The sequence below is a fragment of the Rhamphochromis longiceps genome, linkage group LG4, assembly GCF_057381845.1.
Source record: "Rhamphochromis longiceps isolate RC_006_pf linkage group LG4, R_longiceps_female_GT1.1, whole genome shotgun sequence".
Classification (NCBI taxonomy): Eukaryota; Metazoa; Chordata; class Actinopteri; order Cichliformes; family Cichlidae; genus Rhamphochromis; species Rhamphochromis longiceps.
Genome location: NC_140560.1, coordinates 20,010,960 through 20,034,177, shown reverse-complemented (window position 1 = coordinate 20,034,177; position 23,218 = coordinate 20,010,960). Strand labels below are relative to the sequence as shown.

The window sequence follows — 23,218 nt, the reverse complement described above, 5'->3', positions numbered from 1 at the left end:
GAATCGATAGCAGTGTGACCAAACACTATCTGATTCTGAGAGCACAAAATATTTAGCTGCTATCTCAAGGCAGTCTTTAGGATGTTATATGAACTCACCTAGTTCTCCAAAAAGCTCTACTCCTAAGGCGGCGTAGATGAAAAACAGCAGCATGAAGAGCAGGCCCAGGTTACCCACCTACAACGGGCACACAGAAGGAAAAAGGTATTATTGCGTGTTTGTCATAAATTCATAAAGAGTATTTTAATATCTGCAGGAATGAAGAACTTTGTAGATGGCATTATGGTCGGGTCAGTGTCTAATGCACAAGTTACAGTCCTTTTAGTGAAAAACAAAAGCGTATTCTAAACACTAATATATGCGCATAACTAAATGCACTCACCAGACACTTTATGAAGTACAATTGTTTAACTGACTGTTATTGCAAATATCTAATCAGCCAATAACATTGCAGATTTTGAATGTGGCATGATTGGCCCGACAGACTGGGCTGAGTATTTTGAAAAACTGCTGATCTAGTGGAATTTTCCACACACAGCCAGAAAATATCCAGCGAGCTGCAGTGCACTGGGTAAAAAAGCGGTGTTGATGCCATGTCAGAGGAGATCAGGCACACAGGCAACGGTAATTCAAATAACAACTCGTTATAAGCAAGTTACACAGAAGAGCATCTGCAAATGTACAGCATGTTAAACTTTGAAGTAGATGGGCAACAGCAACAGAAGAGCACACTGGTTCCATTGCTGTCAGCTAAGAACAGAAAACTGAGGCTACAACAGAAGATTGTAAAAACTTGGCCTGGCCTGATCAGTCTTACTTTCTTCTGCATTATTTGAATGGTAGGGTCACAATTTGTTATAAACACAATGAAATGTTTATATTGTCTATCCTGTAAAATAGTCAGATGTCTATTCATATTAATGTACAGAATTCACCTGCTTGCTGCTACTACTGCACATTTACCCAATGTATATACTATATATATGTGTAATGTTCTTCCTCTACCCCCCATTTTTGCACATGTCGAGGAGCGTGTCAGGCTACATTTCACTGTGTGTTATACTTGTATAACTATGCATGTGACAAATAAAGAACCTTGAACCTTGAAAGCATGGATCCAACCTGCCTTGTATGAACAGTTCAGGCTGGAGGTTGTGGTGTAGGAATTTTTTTTTTGTATTAACTGATCATCTTTTAAACACTACACTCGACTGGGTTATTGTTACTGACTGTGTCCATCCCTTTATGATGTACTCATTTTCTGATGGCTGCTTCCAGCAGGATAGTACATCATGCCACAAACCTCAAATAATCACCTCACTTTGGGATGTGGTGGAATGGAAGATTCACATTACTAATGGGTAGCAATTGCACAATACTGTTATGTTAATATAGACCAAACTCTTACAGGAATGCTTCCAGCACCTCGTTGAAGCCATGCATGAAGAATTAAGGCAGTTCTACTCCTTGCGAAGTGTAACTAATGAAGTGTCCCATGAGTGTTTTTCTTATGACTAGAAATAAATCGATCCCTGCTTCGTCTGCATCCATAAAATATGTTATTGCAAAGTAAAACACAAATTGATGATAATATAGTACGTGTATTATTACAGTCACACATTATGTTAATTCTAATGATTTTTGTTCCTGCTTTTGAAAAGGTCTCATACAATACAATTTCATTTTTACAAGATTTCCAGTATCTATAGGGCTTCGGAAGAAAACTCCTTTTCATTATATTTTATCATTAAACAAATCACTGAGTGATGGATATGCACGGACCTAATCCAATATTCCAACTTGTTCTGTCATGCTCCTCTCACCCTTCTTGGTTCTGTAAACAGACTTTGACACGACTAAAGCCACAATGCTGTGAATTTTTCAGCTTGGGCTTTTGGGACTTGGCTTGGATCCATGCCACGAAACAGCCTTCTGTTGCTTCACCCTAATAGTGATGATGTTGTATGGTTAAAACATTTCTAATCCTATTAAGGAGATGCAAAAGCTAGCCTCCTATTCACCGCCTTTAATGCTCTGCAAGCAGCACTGTTCCACTGAGAATGAGGGAATATTCAATGTGTGCCTCAGTACTCAGTGCACAGAGACTTTTCAAGGAAACTATACTTGTGATTTGCTGCCAGTTCAGCTGAAGAACACTGCACCAACACTACAGCGGCTAGGGCAGAATTTGTTCACAGGAAATTACACATCAGCTGTTGTGCAAGTGAACTTTATAAAGAAAATTACATTGTGGTGCTTTGCCAGGCTTTTTTTTTGGCTCTGTTTGAGGCAGGATCTTTAATGATGCCATGCTGAAGAGGAAAATAATTGTGAAAAAGAGAACTTTGATAGTAATATCTGGTTTAGTCGGAGAGCTCTCAGTAAATGGAAGCCAAGTCAAACATTTCTCATTTAGTTTAGCTGTCAATGAATTTCAGACAAGGACTTTTCCAGCAAAGAACAACAAATCTAGTGGAATACATTAAAAGTAGCTCTTTCATGCTCAGGGTTTAAATATGTTCAGGGTTTGTCTTTGTTACTATATCTCATGAAAATGATTTCAAAAAGTGTTAAAAATGATAATGACATACCATATAATACCTGATGTACTTTATCTGCTAAGCCAACAGCATTGATTAAAAGAGATTTAAAATATAGTGAAAAGTAAAAGGAAAAAAAGCAGAAGAAGGAGTTCGTTCAGGTATGCCACAAAGTCAAACTCAGCTTCAATCCCAGCAAAGGAGCTGCTCTCACAGCCAGCTCACAACAGCTGATGGATCAGCTGATAACATCCTACACAGCCAATTGATAAATCTATGATAAGGCCTGTAATTAGTTAAGTTGCTTTAGCCTGGTCACATTTGCTGTCCATTGCAAGCTCCTGCGCCGCCTCCAAACCCCAGCTCCACTTTTCACACTGTTTTTGGCTATTGCTGACTGTCAGGTGTCACTTACCACCCATCAGGGACAACTGTAGCATCAGAGAACCATGAATATACTACCAAACTTTCACATGAACTCTTTACTCTGCTGCCCTCTGGAAGGAGGCCCTGAATCAGGGGGGAAGGGGTGAAGACACCTTGTCCGACCAACGATCATAAGCTCATGTATTTCGTTCTCTTACAGAAACTTGTCTCCAAACACAAATTAGCGGTAGAGAAACTTTGAAAAGTGCAACAGAAACTTGAAGCAGAGAAAATTTTGAAATATGTTGGGTTCAGGATAAGGCAGAGCTTTTAATTTGAAGGCGACCTTTGCCCTTTTGTAGTTTGCATCACACCTTTTCAAGTTTCACTACAGCCTGCAGGGTAAAATGAGGAGTGTTTGTAGACAAGTGGTGTCTTGCATACAATCTACTGGCTACAGCAGCAACCTGCTAGTGACCAAAGCATCACCAAAGGTTTTTGGTGCAGCTCCCTCTTTGCAAATTTTACTCACTTTTAATTTCACTTGCAATCACTTGCTACCCAGTTAGGGAAACAGCCATTTTTCCCTAGCCCCTTAGACTTGCCTCACATGTAATATGAATTATATAACAGTTAAACCCTCCCAGTCCTCCTTTGGACTGAAAATAATGGAAGTAAATGCATCACAACAGAGGAACGTGTCTACACAGTTTGTATCTCTGTGTTACTCTTCCTGGATTCCTCAGCCAATCAATAATGATGAACTAACAATAAAGTTTTGCTAGTCTAGTATTAAGGCTAATCATCTGTTTGGTGAAAATTATTGACTTTAATCTATACTTACAAAATAACATGGACTACTTTGCTATTTCTTTAGACTATATTTTGCAAAGATGAGAAAGATGAAGCTATCTTTTATTATTTTAATGATTTAATTTGGCAGCAAACACGCATATTAACTGCTCCTTTTCAAAACTTGATTGTATTCTTAAGGGAAAGTGGCTTTCTAAATGATTTCTACAGTTTTCACAGGCATTTCTGGAGTTTTGTCAGCCATTTCCAGACAAAAAAAATAAATACACATCTGGCTCGGCTTTAGCGCTAACGTGGCATAAACTGTTAGTGACAGGTTGCAGCCGTTTTGCATCAGTTAAGGAGGAAAGCTTAACAGAGAACGCTTCAGGGTAAATGACTTTGTCTCACTGCCTATTTGTAAAGACAAGCCATGAAAATACATTTCTTAACATGTCACTGAGCTATTAAGCTTACACACCCTTTCAGTTTATAGATCCCTCATTACATCTCCATGTCTTGTCATGATCTATTAACGGCAGAAACCGACTGTGTAACTTGTGGAGTGCTGAAATGATGTTTTATCTCATAAATTATTATTGTAGCAGCCATCTGTCGCCATGTGCCACGGTAGCGTAATTCATATTCTGTGGCCTCCCATGGCATTATCAAGTGTTTGACTCTTCAGCTGAATTCTTAAGCCTTTGTTGAAATGTCAATAATCTCTTCAATGTCCTATGTGATGAAAAGCTGGCAGCTAGCCATTTCATTTTCACTGTGGAATATAGCGTAGTATCACCTGAGGTTAAATCTCTCACCAGGTATAATGCAGTCACTCTGACTGTTTCAATACCTCACACACACACACACACACACACACACACACACACACACACACACACACACACACACACACACACACACACACACACACATACACACACACACACACACACACACACACACACACACAGACCTCCTGGAACTGTTTAATTAGCCCTAGTTTTAATTACCTCCCTTGTTGCCCTTGGGATAGAGTGAAGGGCTCAGTGTTAATGAGAGCGGGATCAATAGAAAAGAAAGACAAGGAATCTGTTCTCCCTCACCTCTGCCTGCCCTCCTTTCAACACGCCACCTGTTTCTCTGTGCTTGCTTCATCTTAGTTTTGATGGTCAATGGATCAAACTGTCTGTATGTGGTTGTGTTTGTGTGTGTATCCTACATAAGGCACTACACGTCTTTATTTCATTCATTTATTTTTGGAAAACCTGTTGGTCTGGACCATTTGTTCTGAAAACTTTTTCTGTCATGCCCCACTTTTCAAAGCTGAAAAACGATCCATAGCCCACACCCCATTATTTTATCATTAACAATTAAAAGGATTCATGTTGAATTTGAAGAGACTCAAGGTTAGAACAATAGCATCTGCACACTAACGGTTTATTTTCCCTCCTATCCATAAATTATGTTAATTTAACTTAGCTTCACTCCGTACATTTCCCCTGGTGCTCCCCAAAACACCTGCAGTAGCTCCACGCCCCTCCAGTGGTGCCTGCCCCACAGTTTGAGAACCACTATTTAAAACACAATGACTAAAAGGAGACAAAGGCCTGCAAATTTTGTGGGTATTTATTTTCTTTCCTGTAAGGTACAAAGAAAAGATAATCGTTACCAAATTTATAATACGATAAAAAAAGGTATAGTTGAATAATAGAACATCCATCTGTTGAATATTAAATAAAGAAGTAAAAAAAAGATGTAAAAAGGCAAAATTTACCCACTACAAAATACGACCTGTACCGTGAAAAGCACAGCATATTTACGACGTTAGACGAGAAATATTATTTCCTAGTGTCCTGTAAAAACCTGACTTTTTGTGCTTGTTATTCTAGTGTCCCTACCTTTAAGTACTTGTAGTTAAATATAATTACATTAGAATTTCAAATAAAATATATTAAAATTCCATTTAATTTGAGGGGAATTATGCCCTTACTGTGGACCATATTATAAAGTTACTGAAATGTGAGAGTGGCCTCTATCTTCTCATTTAATTTTCCAGAATTCTGAAATTATTGTTTCACTTTTTGCTGGAAAAATTCTGACAGTTTTGATGGAGTTAAAAAGTAATGCTCCAAAAAATGACACCAGCATACACCAAGAACATTAACCAATAAGTGTTGAGACACTGGGGGAGATGGCATGCAAACAGAAACATCATACATACTTTCTACAACATGTTTGATGTGCCGTTTCACACTTCATGTTCTAATGAGTACAGTTATTCTAGAAAAAACAAACAGAAATAGACAGGCAGCTGAATATTAGGTGCCCTGGAACAGTGAGAGACGGCCTGGGCACTGTTTGACTCTGTGGACAATTCGCCACTAAATGAACTAAAGACTAGTTTACAAGCTGTTTCTAACACACTGCGGTCTCAGTGGGAATCTGGGAACTCTCCGTGGTGCTGAAAGTGAAAACAAGCAAAAACCTGCCTGTGTGTATATGTACGCAGATGCATATGTGTGTTCCAGGCTCCCAGTGTGTGTGGTAAATGAGTCATCCATTAGAGTTGCCTACAGGCCAACAAAGAAAGGGAAGAGGGGCTAGTACCCCCCTTGGCTATTGACTGAGACTGGCCAACTTTCTCTTGGGGGACTGTGGAGTGAGTGTGTGTGCGTGCGTGTGTGTGTCTGAGCAGAGGAAGAGAAAGACTAAGTGTTTTTTACCTGAGGCAGGGCTTGGACTACTGTATCCAACAGGGCTCTCATTCCTGTTGCCATTTTCAGCAGCTTCAGCACTGAGAGAGACAGAGAGAGGTGGGAATTTAGAAGGAAGTCCCTCAGGTTCAATTACATGCTACATGCACATAGAATGGGAAACAGTGATCTGTGGAAACATCAGTTCATGATTTTGCCTTGTAAAACGAAAGCATTCACGTCAAGCCTTTTCCTGCATATTAACAAAGGAAAATCTCTGGGAGTGTGGTAACAACATTTCTACTTGTATTTCCTTTAAAGTTGGGTTTAATTTAATCAAGCTTAAATTCATTTTTGTTTATCAAATGTCCAAAAATCCATAAACTTCTGTTAACTTAAGTAAGAAATCCTTTTAATACGACAGAATATTAGGGCCACATTAAGAAAAAATAGAAGATTTATATCAATTTTTTCATTAATATTGTTCATTTTGAGAATAAAGCGAAAATTTCAAGATTAAATCCAGGGTGAGTCAGTGAAACACTTTGATCAGCTTTCTTGTAATACAACACGTTCCCTCTGTACTGCACGAGGGTGTAACCATCGATGTCCTTGCATCGGTCCACTGCCAGTTTTTTCCTTTGTGTGGGTTTTTCTTCTGACCAGTTATAGCTTTCTCCACCATCTCGTCCTCTGTCCTAATGCTTAACAATTATCACCAAACTGTGTTCATGTGCTAAAAGGGAAATAATTTCTGAAGTACAATTTCACTAACTCATCTAGACAATTTTGTAGAGGGTAGAACAGCTGGGTCACTTGTTCGCCTTGAAACAACAACTTTAATCTCCACATTTTGACTTTTTTTCCTTAAAATTTAGAGTTTAATCGTAACATTTTGAACCAGTATGTGAGCTGAAATGGTTATATCAAAATATAACTGTAACCCCCCCCCAAAAAAAAAAAAAAACAAAAACAAAAAAACATGTATGTGATTATTCACAGCATATTTACCTCTTGCTATCCTCAGTACTCTCATGATCCTGATGATGGTGGGGTTGATAGGCAGAGCAGCACTGATCTCAATTTCTTCCAGCGTGATGCCCATCAGTGACAGGAGCACTATGGCCAGATCCAACTGGTTCCACCTAGTACAAGTTCACACGTTCACTCTCATGTGGTGGAGTAAAAAAAAAAAGCATTGCACTAAACTCGAAATATAGAGAGTGACTACAAAACATAGACGCTCTGGTTCACTGGGGGAGTAAATAAGTCACACTTGTTAAAACTGCTGCAGACTCAAATAGGCTGTTCACCAAGTTCTGAGCTTTATTCTTTAAGGAGGCATCTACACATTAATCTCCTTTGAGATTTACACATTGCTGACATTGATGCTACAGTTCCTCAGACCCAAGAGTCCTTAAAGACATCATCTTGTCAGACAATTTAATTTTAAGGCTTGAGGACAGATGGGAAACAGATGGTGCCAACAATTTGAAGAAAACCATTGCCAGCGCAACATCTGACTTAAAGGTGTGGTACGTCGTTCTAATCCAATACACTTTTTGTCAAATTCAGCTAATATTTCCTCTGGGTCTGCTCGTTGTTGTTGGTGGTGTGTGTGTGTGCACTAAAAAAGTGTTTGCACACAGTCCTGGTTCTGCAAATTGGGAAAAAAGTAAATCCCACGGATCAAACCACACAGCAAAACAACAAATCTATGAATTTAGTGAGTAGACATTTGGGAGGAGATTGTTTTTTAGAATGTCTCCCTTAAATTTAAAGGCATTTTATTTATTCTGATGAAACTGCACCACATTTGCAAGGCTTCCAACTTTTCAAGTCCAAAAACAGCCCCCGCGCTTCCAACAGACTGTCCAACCAAATGTGGGCAACAACTGATTGAATTTGTTTAGGTTCAGGACTGTGTGAGTGTTTATGAGAGACGGTAAATACAATGTAAGATCACAGCGAGGCACCCAGCGCGGTGAAACATTTAGATTGGAAATCTGGAAAACAAGACGGCAACAACTTGTGAAAAGGTTTAATTAAAGTTGCGCTTTGCTTTTCTGTTATCGACACTGTTAAGCTCAGATTTCTCTAATGAAGCACGCTCCACTTAACTACCCGTGTCTTCAACTGTAAGACCTTGTCATGTGCCGTGCGTTTTACCTGCTACTCCACTGACCCAATTCTAAAGCTGGCCCGAGAGTCACCCCAGCGTATACCATAAATCACACTATGCACAATGAGTGCTCGCGGCTGTTGCTGACACTACATAAAAAGAGACAAATTGCCAGCTGATCATTGCGTGATAAATTCTCTCTATATCCGCCCATCTCTTTCTCATTTCATCATTCATTTGTCCCCTCCATTTTTTTGTCTTTGATCACTGCAGCTTCCATCTTCTATATATTATCTGTCTTTTTTCTGCATCGCTCTCTCTCCGTCTTCCACCTTATCTCTTTTACAAACCATTTTTTTTGCTATTCTTTTCCCGCTGTCTGGTCTCTCTTCGGTAACTGAAATAGGTCAATGACATTAAACTACCATCAGTATAATATGAGCTCCCAAATCTGGTTCTGCCTAAATTAGTCACTGCATAGCTCTCAAAAGACATGAGTGTCATCATTGTGCAGTAACAGATGAGGCTGTAAATAGAGAAGCGCTGAGCTGATTTTCCTATAAAAGTCAAACAAAGGTGAGTACAGTAAGATGGAGAGATTTTCAGTGTATTCATTTCACATCCACACAATTGACAGGCACATTTCATTTGGTGGTGAGATTGTTCTTTTACAGCTTCATATTTTTATGGATTATACCACATTAGCTTTACTTGGTTCATACACTGAACAAAAATATAAACGCAACACCTTTGTTACTGCTCCCATTCCCCATGGGATGGACGTAGAGACCTAAAATTCATTCCAGATACACAATATAACCATCCCTCCCAAACAGTGGTCACAAATCAGTCCAAATGTGTGGTAGTGGGCACATCTGCTATATTGAGATAATCCATCCCACCTCACAGGTGTGCCACATCAGGATGCTGATCTGACATCATGAGTAGTGCACAGGTGTACCTCAGACTGCCCACAACAAAAGGCCACCCTGGAATGTGCAGTTTTTTGCGCTATTGGGGGTCTGGGGACCCAGAACCGGTCAGTATCTGGTGTGACCACCATTTGCCTCATGCAGTGCAACACATCGTCGCATGGAGTCTATCAGATTGTCAATTGTGGCCTGTGGAATGTTGGTCCACTCCACTTCAATTGCTGTGCGAGGTTGTTGGATATTCGTGGGAACTGGTACACGCTGTCGTATACGCCGGTCAAGCACATCCTGAACATGCTCAATGGGTGACATGTCCGGTGAGTATGCTGGCCATGCAAGAACTGGGACATTCTCAGCTGCCATCTGCCCTGAACAATGTGAACCATGATTCATCCGTGAAGCGCACACCTCTCCAACGTGCCAGACGCCATCGAATGTGAGCATTTGCCCACACAAGTCTGTTACGGCGACGAGCTGGAGTCAGGTCAAGACCCCGATGAGGACGACGGGCATGCAGTTGAGCGTCCCTGAGACGGTTTCTGACAGTTTGTGCAGAAATTGTTTGGTTGTGCAAACCAATTGTTCCAGCAGCTGTCTGGGTGGCTGGTCTCAGACGATCTTGGAGGTGAACCTGCTGGATGTGGAGGTCCTGGGCTGGTGTGGTTACACGAGGTCTGCGGTTGTGAGGCCGGTTGGATGTGCTGCCATATTCTCTGAAACGCCTGTGGAGACGGCTTATGGTTGAGAAATGAACATTCAATGCACGGGCGACAGATCTGGTTGACATTCCTGCTGTCAGCATGCCAATTGCACGCTCCCTCATTGCTTGTGGCATCTGTTGTCATGTTTCGGCTGTGTGCAGGCAGGAGAGGACCCAAACGCAAACTCACAGAGACAAAAGGTAAACTCAAAAAACACAGCTTTATTGCTGGCGTGGAGTGGGACACGAAAAACAATACAAAATAAACTAAACTGGAAAAACTAAAGCACGAGGAGCCACAGGGGAAAAAAAAAAAAAAAAAAAAAAAAAAAAAAAAAAAAAAATCACACAGCTATGATGGAGACTACGACACTGACAAAGAAACACAGGGCTTAAATACACAGAGGGATAATGAGGGAATGAGACACAGAAGGAGGGCACAGCTGGGAGAAATCAGGACTGGACGAGACAGAGACGCAAAACTAGAAACACTCACATGAGGCATGGACCTTCAAAGTAAAACAGGAAGTATCACACAGAGACGCGAACTAGACAGTGGAGACAGCAACTAAGAAACAGAGACAAACCATAAGGCAGAGGTCTAAGAACCAAAATACACAGAGGGAAATACTCAGCTTTGAACACAAGAGACTAGACTAGAGGGAGTAACAAAAGACCAACCATGAGAACATAATGCACAATGCAGGGTGACAGAAAACAAGAAACTCAAACATGCAAAGACACACCATAAACAGAACAGAGGGGGCACAGAGAGACATGAAGGGCAGGGGAGACTTAACATGGGTTGAAACACAAGGGGGAACTAATAAGCAAATCAACATAGGAGGCCTAATGAGCTAAACATACTATAAACATCAAAATGAACTAAAACTCAAAACACTGGGTCCTAAGACCCAGGATTGTGACAGAGCCCCCCCTTCAAGGGCGGATTCCAGACGCCCAAAACCAGGAAAAACAAAACAAAACCAAAAACAACCCACCCAGGGCGGGCGGCGGGGGTCCAGGACGGAGGGCCAGAAACAAAGCCACAAAAACACAATGTCCATCAAAAACACAGGAGCGCAGGGAACAGTTCACAACTCCTCAGGGGGCCGACCCGGAGGGTGACGGTCCAGAAGTCCATAGTTCATTTGATCAGGGGGCCGTCCGTGCGGACGGCAACGACACGGAAACGGTTCAGGGGGCCGACCTCGACGGCGGTGACGTGGAAACGGGTCAGGGGGCCGGCCGTGCGGAAGGCCACGGGGTGGAAACAGTTCAGGGGGCCGGCCGTGCGGAAGGCGACGGCGTGGAAACAGTTCAGGGGGCCGGCCGTGCGGAAGGCGACGGCGGCAACTCAGGCGATGGCGATCAGGGGGCCGGCCGTGCGGAAGGCGACGGCGGCGACTCAGGCGATGGCGATCAGGGGGCCGGCCGCGCGGAAGGCAGCGGCGGCGCCCAAGTGTCAGGCGCACCGGCCGAGGCTTGGAGGGCACAGGACCAGGCGACGCTGAAGCAGAGGCTGGCCCAGGCGTAGCAGAAGCACAGGCAGAGGCTGGCCCAGGCGTAGCAGAAGCACAGGCAGAGGCTGGACCAGGCGTAGCAGAAGCACAGGCAGAGGCTGGCCCAGGCGTAGCAGAAGCACAGGCAGAGGCTGGCCCAGGCGTAGCAGAAGCACAGGCAGAGGCTGGCCCAGGCGTAGCAGAAGCACAGGCAGAGGCTGGCCCAGGCGTAACAGAAGCACAGGCAGAGGCTGGACCAGGCGTAACAGAAGCACAGGCAGAGGCTGGACCAGGCGTAACAGAAGCACAGGCAGAGGCTGGACCAGGCGTAGCAGAAGCACAGGCAGAGGCTGGACCAGGCGTAGCAGAAGCACAGGCGGATGCAGCTGGACCAGGCGTAGCAGAAGCACAGGCAGAGGCTGGACCAGGCGTAACAGAAGCACAGGCAGAGGCTGGACCAGGCGTAACAGAAGCACAGGCGGATGCAGCCGGACCAGGCGATGACGAAGACTCGGATGCAGCCGGAACAGGCGATGACGAAGACTCGGATGCAGCCGGAACAGGCGATGACGAAGACTCGGATGCAGCCGGAACAGGCGATGACGAAGACTCGGATGCAGCCGGACCAGGCGACGACGAGGCGGTCGCAGGTGGCGGCTGGACAGGCTCCTCGGGCCCTCCAGCTGATGCGGCGTGAGGCTGAACGGGCCCCTCGGACCCTCCAGCGGACGAGGCGTGAGGCTGGACAGGCCCCTCGGACCCTCCAGCTGACGAGGCGTGAGGCTGGACAGGCCCCTCGGACCCTCCAGCGGAGACAGGAGGCTGAACGGGCCCCTCGGACCCTCCAGCGGAGACAGGAGGCTGAACGGGCCCCTCGGACCCTCCAGCGGAGACAGGAGGCTGAACGGGCCCCTCGGACCCTCCAGCTGACGAGGCGTGAGGCTGGACAGGCCCCTCGGACCCTCCAGCGGAGACAGGAGGCTGAACGGGCCCCTCGGACCCTCCAGCGGACGAGGCATGAGGCTGGACGGGCTCCTCGGGCCCTCCAGCGGACGAGGCATGAGGCTGGACGGGCTCCTCGGGCCCTCCAGCGGACGAGGCATGAGGCTGGACGGGCTCCTCGGGCCCTCCAGCGGACGAGGCATGAGGCTGGACGGGCTCCTCGGGCCCTCCAGCGGACGAGGCATGAGGCGGCGTGGGAGCCGCGGAGTGCTGAGCAGACTGTTGAGCGGTTGGTTGTTCAGATGATTGGGCCAAAGAAAGGGGTATGGGCGACAAAACTGAAGCCTGACCTGGAGACAAAACTGAAGCCTGACCTGGAGACAAAACTGAAGCCTGAACACACGACTGAGCTAACTGAGCAACAGACTGAACTATGGAAAAAATGAGAGGTTGTAGTGATTGTGGTAGTTGTTGCTGACATATCTCCGAGCCTACAGAACACAAGGACAGGGGCTGGATAGGCTCGTCTGAGACTTCAGCGGACACAGGAATGGGTGCAGGCACCCGCCGGACACGAGCCGCTCCCACCCGAGGAGTAGGTATGGGTGCGGAGGTAGGCTGTGCCCTGGCTGGCCTCACCCTGGGAGCCGGGACAGGTGGTGGAGAGCGGAGCTCAGGAGCGGTCACAGGCGTAGATAGGTTTGCAAAGGCAGTTTCTGAATAAGCTGACTGGTGAGCAGCAAAGTCCAGGGGTGAGGCCACACCCAAAACAGTCACTTGAGGTGCAGGTTGAACTTGGTCTGACTCTAAAACATGGTGAGTGTGTTTAAACATGGTGAGTGTGTTTGAACATGGTGAGTGTGTTTGAACATGGCTGGCTGTGGAACACAAAATTCAACTTGATTCATGAGCTCAGTGGCATCAAGTCCAAGTCTTCTAGCCAGTTTAACTATGGTGGGAGGCACTCTGTTACTGTTTACACCTCCCAGCTGAGGCACAGAAAAAATAACTGCCTGAGATACTGGAAGAGCGTCACGTAGAGTCCCAGACACAGGATTGGAATCATGAAGGTTCGGAGGAGCTGGTTGAAAAACTAAAGTGTTCATAGGAGCAGCATGACTAACAGTGGATGAAATGGCAGAAGGTTTGGAGTCAGAATGTGGCAAACAGTCACTTTTACTCACAAAAACGGTCTGCTCAGCTGCTGTGGAGCGATGGCGGCGTGAATGCCGCTTTCTCCTGGAAGAGGGAGGAGACGAGTCGGCCCGCAAATCCTCAAGCGGACTCGTCTGAAAAGCCTCCGGCTCTTCACACAGGAGTGGCTGCTCAGTGCAGACACGCACAGTAGAAACAAGGAAGTCCTGGATTAAAGGGTGGAGCATGCCAAATAACCAGGGGAGTCCAGAGATCATCCGTTGTAAGCGGAGAGCTAGTTCCTCCTGGTATTCCTTAAATGGCAGCGCAAACCACTCCTGGCAGAGAAATTCTACCGTGTAGATCATGTCCTCCTGGAGCTCAGCAGAGGGATTGTGAGCTGCTGGGTCCATTGTCGGGTCGTAGTCTTCTGTCATGTTTCGGCTGTGTGCAGGCAGGAGAGGACCCAAACGCAAACTCACAGAGACAAAAGGTAAACTCAAAAAACACAGCTTTATTGCTGGCGTGGAGTGGGACACGAAAAACAATACAAAATAAACTAAACTGGAAAAACTAAAGCACAAGGAGCCACAGGGAAAAATCACACAGCTATGATGGAGACTACGACACTGACAAAGAGAAACACAGGGCTTAAATACACAGAGGGATAACGAGGGAATGAGACACAGAAGGAGGGCACAGCTGGGAGAAATCAGGACTGGACGAGACAGAGACGCAAAACTAGAAACACTCACATGAGGCATGGACCTTCAAAGTAAAACAGGAAGTATCACACAGAGACGCGAACTAGACAGTGGAGACAGCAACTAAGAAACAGAGACAAACCATAAGGCAGAGGTCTAAGAACCAAAATACACAGAGGGAAATACTCAGCTTTGAACACAAGAGACTAGACTAGAGGGAGTAACAAAAGACCAACCATGAGAACATAATGCACAATGCAGGGTGACAGAAAACAAGAAACTCAAACATGCAAAGACACACCATAAACAGAACAGAGGGGGCACAGAGAGACATGAAGGGCAGGGGAGACTTAACATGGGTTGAAACACAAGGGGGAACTAATAAGCAAATCAACATAGGAGGCCTAATGAGCTAAACATACTATAAACATCAAAATGAACTAAAACTCAAAACACTGGGTCCTAAGACCCAGGATTGTGACATCTGTGGCATTTTGCTGTGAGACAAAACTGCACATTCCAGGGTGGCCTTTTGTTGTGGGCAGTCTGAGGTACACCTGTGCACTACTCATGATGTCAGATCAGCATCCTGATGTGGCACACCTGTGAGGTGGGATGGATTATCTCAATATAGCAGATGTGCCCACTACCACACATTTGGACTGATTTGTGACCACTGTTTGGGAGGGATGGTTATATTGTGTATCTGGAATGAATTTTAGGTCTCTACGTCCATCCCATGGGGAATGGGAGCAAAAACAAAAGTGTTGCGTTTATATTTTTGTTCAGTGTAGTTTAAAATGATCCCTTTTTATCTTACATTTAGTCTTTCTCCTGCCCTCGGTTCATTCTTTCCTTGTTATTTTAGCTTCTCCCCCTTTAAGGACCACTTAACTGATTGGCTGCCATTTGTCAACAGAAGATCATATTAAATATGAGCATTTGTGAGCAACTGTACTTAAAATTGATCTCCAGTATTTTACCTGCAGTACTGGTAGTGTCCCAGTGTGTTGCAGTGTGTTTGAAACCATGTCATGCTGAAAAATGAAGCTGATGCCAGTCAGATGCTTTCTAGATGGTATTGCATGGTGGTTTAAAATCACACACTACTTTTTGTGTTCATAATTTCATTAATTTTGATGAGATTCTTCAGTACTACTCGTTCAAATGCAGCTCCAATCCCTGACAGAGCCCCTACCGTGTTTAAGGGATGGCTTTAGGCTCTCACTGTTGTACCTCTCCTGTCCTGACCTCTAAAAACCAAACCAAAAGTGTCACATTTGGATTCATCACTCCATCAGACCTGTTACAACTGAATTCCAGTCCAAATCTTGTGCAATCTGCCATACCTCAGCCTTTTCTCCCCGTTTCCCTTCCCAAAGAAGGCTTCTTGACTGCCAGGCTTCCACTGAGAGCATTTCTGATGAAGCTTCAGTGAACAGTAGATGGATCGGCTGAAGGGCTAGATGCATCTCTTGTGTCCTGTGTCAGGTCTTTGGTGGTCTTTTTCCCTATTTCTTTGACTTGAATTTCACGACTTTCAGACACTGTTCTGCTGCTGATAGTGTTTTTAAGGACACACTGCACACTACGCCAAAATATCCCACAAAATACGTCCTTTTTCAGTTAATAGCTCTTTGCGGTGCAAAACTACAAGTTCATTCCAGTCAAATTGTGTTGTCTTTTTTTAATTTTTGTAAATTCAACTAAAGAAATGGGAGCAGATTACATGTTTATGTGATAGGCTTCTATAGCCTATCAAGTCCACTAAAGACACAATCTAAAATCAGTTCTTTGCTATACGTGACGGCTGGCTCAAGACAGTTGCATAGTACTGTAATTATTATATTATTATGCACCTTAAAATAAGCCTTTTAACTGTAAGCAATTTAAGGTTTATATTTGCACAGTATAGCTTGATGGAACAAGGGCATGACAGAGGGCTTAAAAGAAACAAAGTAGGAAAAACAAACCTCTTTATTATTTAAAGCTTTCTTAACTTCCAGCTAAGCAGACTGAGGTACTATGCTCTTTATACTACTTAAGACATTATAGACAGAACCCACAATGTGTGCTAAGTGTCATATTTGTAGTGCTTATTATTTAGTAGACTTGACAACAGAACGTTTAACGGCAGCGCAAATATTTCAGCACATTCATAATCCTAGATGCCGTCAAAGCTGCTATTCCACTTATAATGATCAAAGCAAACGGCAGATTTATTTAGCCATTACACTTTGAACCAAATAACTGTTTATTGTAGCACTATTTATATTATATGTTAACTTGAGAGATTATAGCATGTGCCAAAAGCCCTAATAGTCGACTTAGGGTTTTTTTTTTCTGTTGCTTTTTTTTCTTTTTATCATCATATATGTGATAAGTGGTTTAGCTGAACAGACAGTGACACAGGATGACATTGTAATTTTTGACTGATATAAATGTCCACATCTAATCCAAAGGCTGCTTAAGGTTAGACACTGTGGGGCCATAAGAAAAGCTGTCTGTCATTCAGAAACAGATTAATCCATCTCTGGACAGCAGATTTAACAAATCCACAGTGGAAGCATGAGATCTGCTGTGCTGCCAAGCTTTTTGCTATTCAAACACGCTGCTACAAATAAGCACTATTACACTTAGACAGGAAGATGGTTTCAAGCAGTATCACGTCTTGATCACAAAAAGTAGAAACAGGCACTGTACCTGTCTTTGAAGAAGCGACGGACGCCGAAGGCAATGAGTTTGAGCACTGCTTCCAGCACAAACATGGAGGTGAAGAAGTAGTTGCAGTATTTCAGGGCAAGATCCAAAGACTGCAAAGAGAGAGTAAAAAAGGGGCATGTGTGTGTGTGTGTGTGTATAAATAATGGGGTAGAGTGAGTTAACAGTTGCATCAGCAAATTGGAATTTGTCCAACTGTGTGTATCGTAAAATCAAACAAGCCAGAGGCCAAAGGAGAGCATGCTCCATTCATGGCACTAGAAACACACCACGCATTATGTCCTCTAAAGATATAAAATAGTATTTAAATATTCCAAATGCAAACATGCTTTATTTATTTTTTTACATCCAATCCAGCTTCCAGTCACTGAAGAGGCTATTTTCTCCCTTTATAAATAGAGCTGTGTTTTCTAACAAGTGGGAGGCTCCCAAATGTCAGGACCAACAGCTGACAAACACAGCCGAGACCTGTGATATTTATCTGATGCTCGGTCAGTTTGAGAAAGCTCACTCCATTTTAAAGGTCAAATGGGCATCTTATCTCAAGGATAATCACTTTTCTCTCCCTTACAAAAGCGCTGACAGGCTTTTAAACCTCCATGTGCCACACAGATACTGTACCGGTAACAGCACTCTGACAGCAGCCCCTTGTCAAATCAGCAGTGCAATCACAGCTCCTTTGTACGGACTCCATATACTCACAATACATGCTATGGAGCCTGGAATACAGTTTTCTGATGCTTTGACTAGTCTGTGGAATTTAAGATGCTGCTGTTTGGAGAAGGGAAGAAGAGCGTGAGGCTGAAAGCTGTGGCGTGATGCAGAAAAGAAATTAGGAAGATATGACAGGCATTAATACTCAGCATAAAAAGCCTGCATACGTTCTTTCTAGTAAGATGCAGCTTGCAGCAATTTCTGTATTTCTGCTTATATGAAAAGCACACGTAAGCTGAAAACACCTGACTTGCATGACATACATAGCTATTCAATTAAATTAGCTATATGCACAACCAGCGTGCACTTTTCCACACACAAGTAAACTTCTGCTTACATGAGGTTGATTGTAGTGCTCTAAGGACATGGTGATGACGTTGATGCAGATGATGAAGGTGATGATGAGGTCCAGGTAGTGATTTGTGCACAGTGTGTGGATCATCAGTCGCATGTTGCCATAGCTGGCATAGTAGGGCAGCTTCTGTGCCTCTGTTAAAAAAAAAAAAACGGGGGTGAAGACGCTACAATAATAGAGAGATAACATAGAAACCCCCCCAAATCATGTGACCCCACTATGAAAAAGTCCAGTCAAGCTTTTCTTTGTTTCTTGGACATTATTAGAGTAGATTTGTAGGAATGAAGTTTCAAAATACAACCCTAGATCCAAAGGAGTTGGGAGGCTGTGAAAAACATAAATAAAATCTGAATTAAATGATTAATAAAGCCTCATTTTATTTTTAACAGAACTAAAAAGGCCATTTTAAATTTGATGGAAGTGACACATCTGCAAAAAGTTGTAATAGGGCCACGTTTACCACTCTGTAGCATCCACCCTGTGTTTAACAATGTTTAAAAGCTGGGTTCTGGCTACTATCTGGCTATTATTCTATTCTATATTTTTGTTTCATAATACAACAAATTTCCAGATGCACAAGCTGCCAGTTCCATAGGCACTAATGAACCCCCATACCATCAGAGGCTTCTGACCTGAGCCAGCTCCCTTTCCTCTTTAGTCCAGCGGATGTGGCATCCATGTTATCCAAAAAGATTTTAAACTTTCAGTTCATCTCACCAAAGAACAATTTTCCACTTTACCTCAGGCCATTTTAAATGAGCTTTGGCCCAAAGGAGACGACGACACTTCTGGATCATGTTCACATATGGCTTTCTCTTTACACAATGAGCTTTTTAACCTGCATTTGTGGATGGCACAGAGCAACTATGTTCACAGACTGGGATTTATATAAGAGTTCCTGAACCTATCCAGTGATTTTCATGACAAAATAATGCCTGTTTTTAATGCAGTGCTGCCTGAGGATTGCAGATATCCACTATTGAGTTTCGGCCTCATCCCTTGCACACAGAGATTTCTCCAGATTTTTGATGATATTATGAACTGTACTGTATACATTGATATATTCCATAATTTTACATTGAGAAGAATTATTCCGAAACCATTCCACAAATTGCAGATACAGTTTTTTTGTAGATTGAATACTCAATAACTCTTCCTCTCTAATGTGCTCTTTTATATCCAGTCCAGTCCTGCTGTCAGTTAACCTGTTTAGCTGTAAGGTCTGCACTCGCAGGCCCCGCTAGTTCAGAGACTTATCCCCATGAACGAAGCAAGACGATCAGAGCTCAGTCCATTCAACTTGCAAGGGATCTTTGAGCTACGAGCTCCTCACCTGATCCCAGATAAACATTCCTTACTAAATAAGGAACCCAGAATATTGCATAGAATGTGCCTGCAGTTAAAGGCAAGGTTTACAAATTTTAAGCACAACAGTGACAACTTTTAACACAATCATTCTAACAGTTTCTTTTGAGCACAACTTACTTTTCAAGTCACTGGTTGTCCCAACATGTTGCTACCATTAATTCATAATGAACTAATGTTTTTCATGAATTAGTAAAACGTCTGAGTTTAAACAGGTGTTTTCTGTGTTTTATTTTAAATAAAATATGGATTCACAAGATTTGCAAATCACTCTGTTTTTATTTATATCTTACACAGCTCCTCAACTGTTAGAGGAATCAGGTGTGTAATTCCTAATATAATCTATTGTTCTGCAGTTTACATCTGTCCAGCCTTGGTGCAGGCTCTCACGTCATCCAGCGTCTGAAACAAAGTGATTTAGCGACGCTCCTTTTCAGGTCACCCTCACTTTAAGCTCTCTTTGATTTAAGTTACAGAACTGGTTGTTTAATCAGACGTTCCTTAAAAAGCATAATTTCAGTGGCTTGATCGCTGTAAAATCAGAAAAAAGAGGAACTGGAGCAATGTTAGAAAACATAATACTTGCCGTTTATGTTTTTATTATCAATCTGCCTCAATTTCCATCTCTCTGTTTTTATAGCACAAATTTTCATCAGTGATGATCTCAGCTTAGGAAAATGGGTCTCGCAATGTGTCATAATGACAATAGAGCTAAAATGAGATAATAAAGTTCTTCTTTTCAAGCCCTTTGTGCATTATATTACTCTGTCTTGTTATTTTATGGTAATTGTCATAGTTTTCCATTTGATTTTACCCATTTTTGCTTTCTAAATGTCTGTCTGCTTCTGACTTCCCTTTCAATCCCTGCTCTTTCCCCCTTCAACCACTTTTGCGTTCTGCCTTTTTTTAAAATCCTCTTCTAGCTTTTAGCCTTTTTATTCTCGATCTCCATTTCCTGTCTAACTTCCATCTTACTCCTCCTCTTCTTCTCCATGCGCCGCTGACGTTTCTCCTCACGCCTCTTGGCTTCCTCCACCTCCTGGTGTTGACGGCACTTGTGGAAGTTCTCCACCACCACGCCAACAAACATGTTGAGGACAAAAAAGCTAACGATGAGAAGGAAGGAGATGAAATACAGCAACATCCACGGGTTGTTGTTGGTTATCGGCTGGGGTTGGAGATATGGAAGTATTATGTTGTGATGGGAAAGGAGACAAAAAGAGAGTTACTGAGATTAAAAAAAATAAAAGGTTGTTTCCTCAAAAAATCATAAAAGCTTATATTCAGGTACCTGCTGGTCCACACCCACGGCGTCCAAACCGTGGTACATGATATTGACCCAGCCGTCTTTGGAGGCGAGTACAAACAGAGACATCAGAGCCTAGACAATACAGGGATGTGAACAAAAAACACTGTTATCCTTACCTCACCCCGACAACTACACACTTTTCTATTGTGTACTGTAAAACATGTAAGTGCAGGAACCGCACGTGGTACTCACCTGTCCCAGGTTGTCAAAGTTGTACTTATGGTGGACCCATTTATAGTTGGCTTGCACACAATCAGACTTGTTGGTGATGTTTTTGACATCAGGACCCAAGCAGTAGAAGAACTTGCCTTTAAAGAGCTGTCAGTTCAAGGACAAAGAAACCAAGATTTGGAGCTCTGTACTTATATATAAAACAGAGAAATACTCCTTAGAGAGACTGGACCTCTTTAAGGAGCTTAAAGCGTAAAATAATAAACTGATAAAACCTCACACCAGCTCGAAATGTTGTGCAGTGAGGGAAGAAGTAGTAGTTGAAGACAGCTGTTCCTACCTGGACCCCGAGGATACCAAAGATGATGAAGAATGCGCAGCAGATGAGGACAATGTTGCCAATGGGTTTGAGGGAGGTGATGAGAGTTTCCACCACCAGCTTCAGGCCTGGGGCTCTGCTAATCACTCTGAAGAAAGGAGAGGGGTAAATGGATGAAAAAAAACATACATCAATGAAGTCCAGTGTGAGGTCTTTTTTTAAACCACAATACTGTCAGATACAAAGACTGAACCGTTCTTGCAATTCATTTTTGTCCTGTGCATCAAGACCTTTACGCCTACATGAACTTTCTTTTCAAAATGACGGGAACTGAAATCAGATTTTTTTTAAAAGGTTGATTTTCAGAAACTATTTGTTTAGGGTATGTTTTAGTGTTTGGACATGTTTCCTTCATCTTTACCTCAAATCCACGCAAACATGGAAACAATATCGTTACATCACAGCTTTGTGTGATCAAACAAGACCCGATGTCCTCTACAAGTGACAGAAGCTCAAAACACTGCAGGAAACATATCTGTGGGACAAAATAATCTCTACACTGGATTTTTAGATTGTTGATTACTAATTTGCCATTTTCAGTTAAAACCTTAAAGAACAACATTTTCACAGGTTTGTAAAAACTGTATGGACAGCAAAGATTGACAGGAAACATGATGATGATCATGCCTGACTTTCAGGAGATCAGGAAAAAAGATACAATAAAAACACAATGATAATAAAAAGAAAGAAAAATGCATGGCTTGCTGCCAACCTGAGAGGACGCAGTGTCCTGAGCAGCCGGAGAACTCTGAGCACACCCAGGATCTTGGCCCCTCCCGCCATGGACACGACAATGTCAATCAATGACACAAAAACCAGGAAACCATCCAGAATGTTCCAGCTGCTCCGCAGATAAGCCTGTTCTCCCACATACAGACCCATGGAAACCACCTGGAGATGAGAAAGCAGACATGAAGCGCCACATTACAAACTGGTAATATCCACCGGTCTAGTGCATAACACCCAAAAGACCAGTTCCCTTCTTACTGACTCGTGAATCAATATTAGCGTATATCATATTAGCATATGATGGGATTTAACATGTCTGTGAGTTTAAATGTTACGAGTGGTTATTGTACAGGCACATAATCACAGATGGATGCTGTTTTGGTAAGCAGCAGTGGGAGCATTATGTCTGCTTCGTCAAAAAATCTGCAACTGATATTTGAAGCCGTTTGCTGAGTGTTTGCTAAAGCTTCAGAGGGACCGTGGGGGTTATTGTGCAAACATCAAGATGGCTGAAAGATCAGTGCCTGGCACACATCTTAGCTCTGAATGCCAAAATGTTAACAGCCTTCGATAATAAAAGTGTCAATTAATTTATAACGAGTGTGCTATAGAGTTTGCTATTCTAATTATGCAATAGGACTGGTATTTACTCTATGAACAGTTTCTGTGTGAAATTATATCTTTGAAATCTTTCAAAATTAATGAATATATTATGTAATAATGCATCTGAAGAAACCTCAGACATGCTGACCAACCCTGCAGTGTTGTTCATTTATGTAGCTGCATTTTGCATACATCGTTAAACTACATGGCGGAGTCCTATAGGGACATTAAAGTTACACAAACAAACACCACCGGCACACAATGTGTAAGCCACACAAAAGTCCAGACAGACAGAGACATGAAGGGAGACATGTACGGCTCAGCCAGGGGGCTGACAAGGCTGTAGCTCCTCGACGTGCGGTGGTTGGTTAATAATTGATTGTGGGAGTGCATAATTGATGGCCCACTTGTGCCAGAGTCTTTCTCAGAGAATACAGACTCT

The 23,218-nt window shown here is 43.1% G+C and overlaps 1 protein-coding gene across 1 annotated transcript in view; it reads right to left on the bottom strand.

Annotated features, from left to right (window-relative positions):
* LOC146671453 (voltage-dependent T-type calcium channel subunit alpha-1I-like) overlaps positions 1-23,218 on the bottom strand; it is a 164,008-nt gene that overhangs the window by 20,263 nt on the left and 120,527 nt on the right. Inside the window, exons 20-29 of the mRNA XM_085403655.1 lie at positions 22,157-22,335; positions 21,406-21,532; positions 21,087-21,212; positions 20,877-20,966; positions 20,561-20,753; positions 18,203-18,354; positions 17,134-17,243; positions 7,406-7,539; positions 6,425-6,495; positions 99-177 (exon numbers count right to left, since the gene is read on the bottom strand). Coding sequence (XP_085259781.1) covers positions 99-177; positions 6,425-6,495; positions 7,406-7,539; positions 17,134-17,243; positions 18,203-18,354; positions 20,561-20,753; positions 20,877-20,966; positions 21,087-21,212; positions 21,406-21,532; positions 22,157-22,335 — 1,261 coding nt within the window. The remainder of the gene's footprint in view (positions 1-98; positions 178-6,424; positions 6,496-7,405; positions 7,540-17,133; positions 17,244-18,202; positions 18,355-20,560; positions 20,754-20,876; positions 20,967-21,086; positions 21,213-21,405; positions 21,533-22,156; positions 22,336-23,218) is intronic.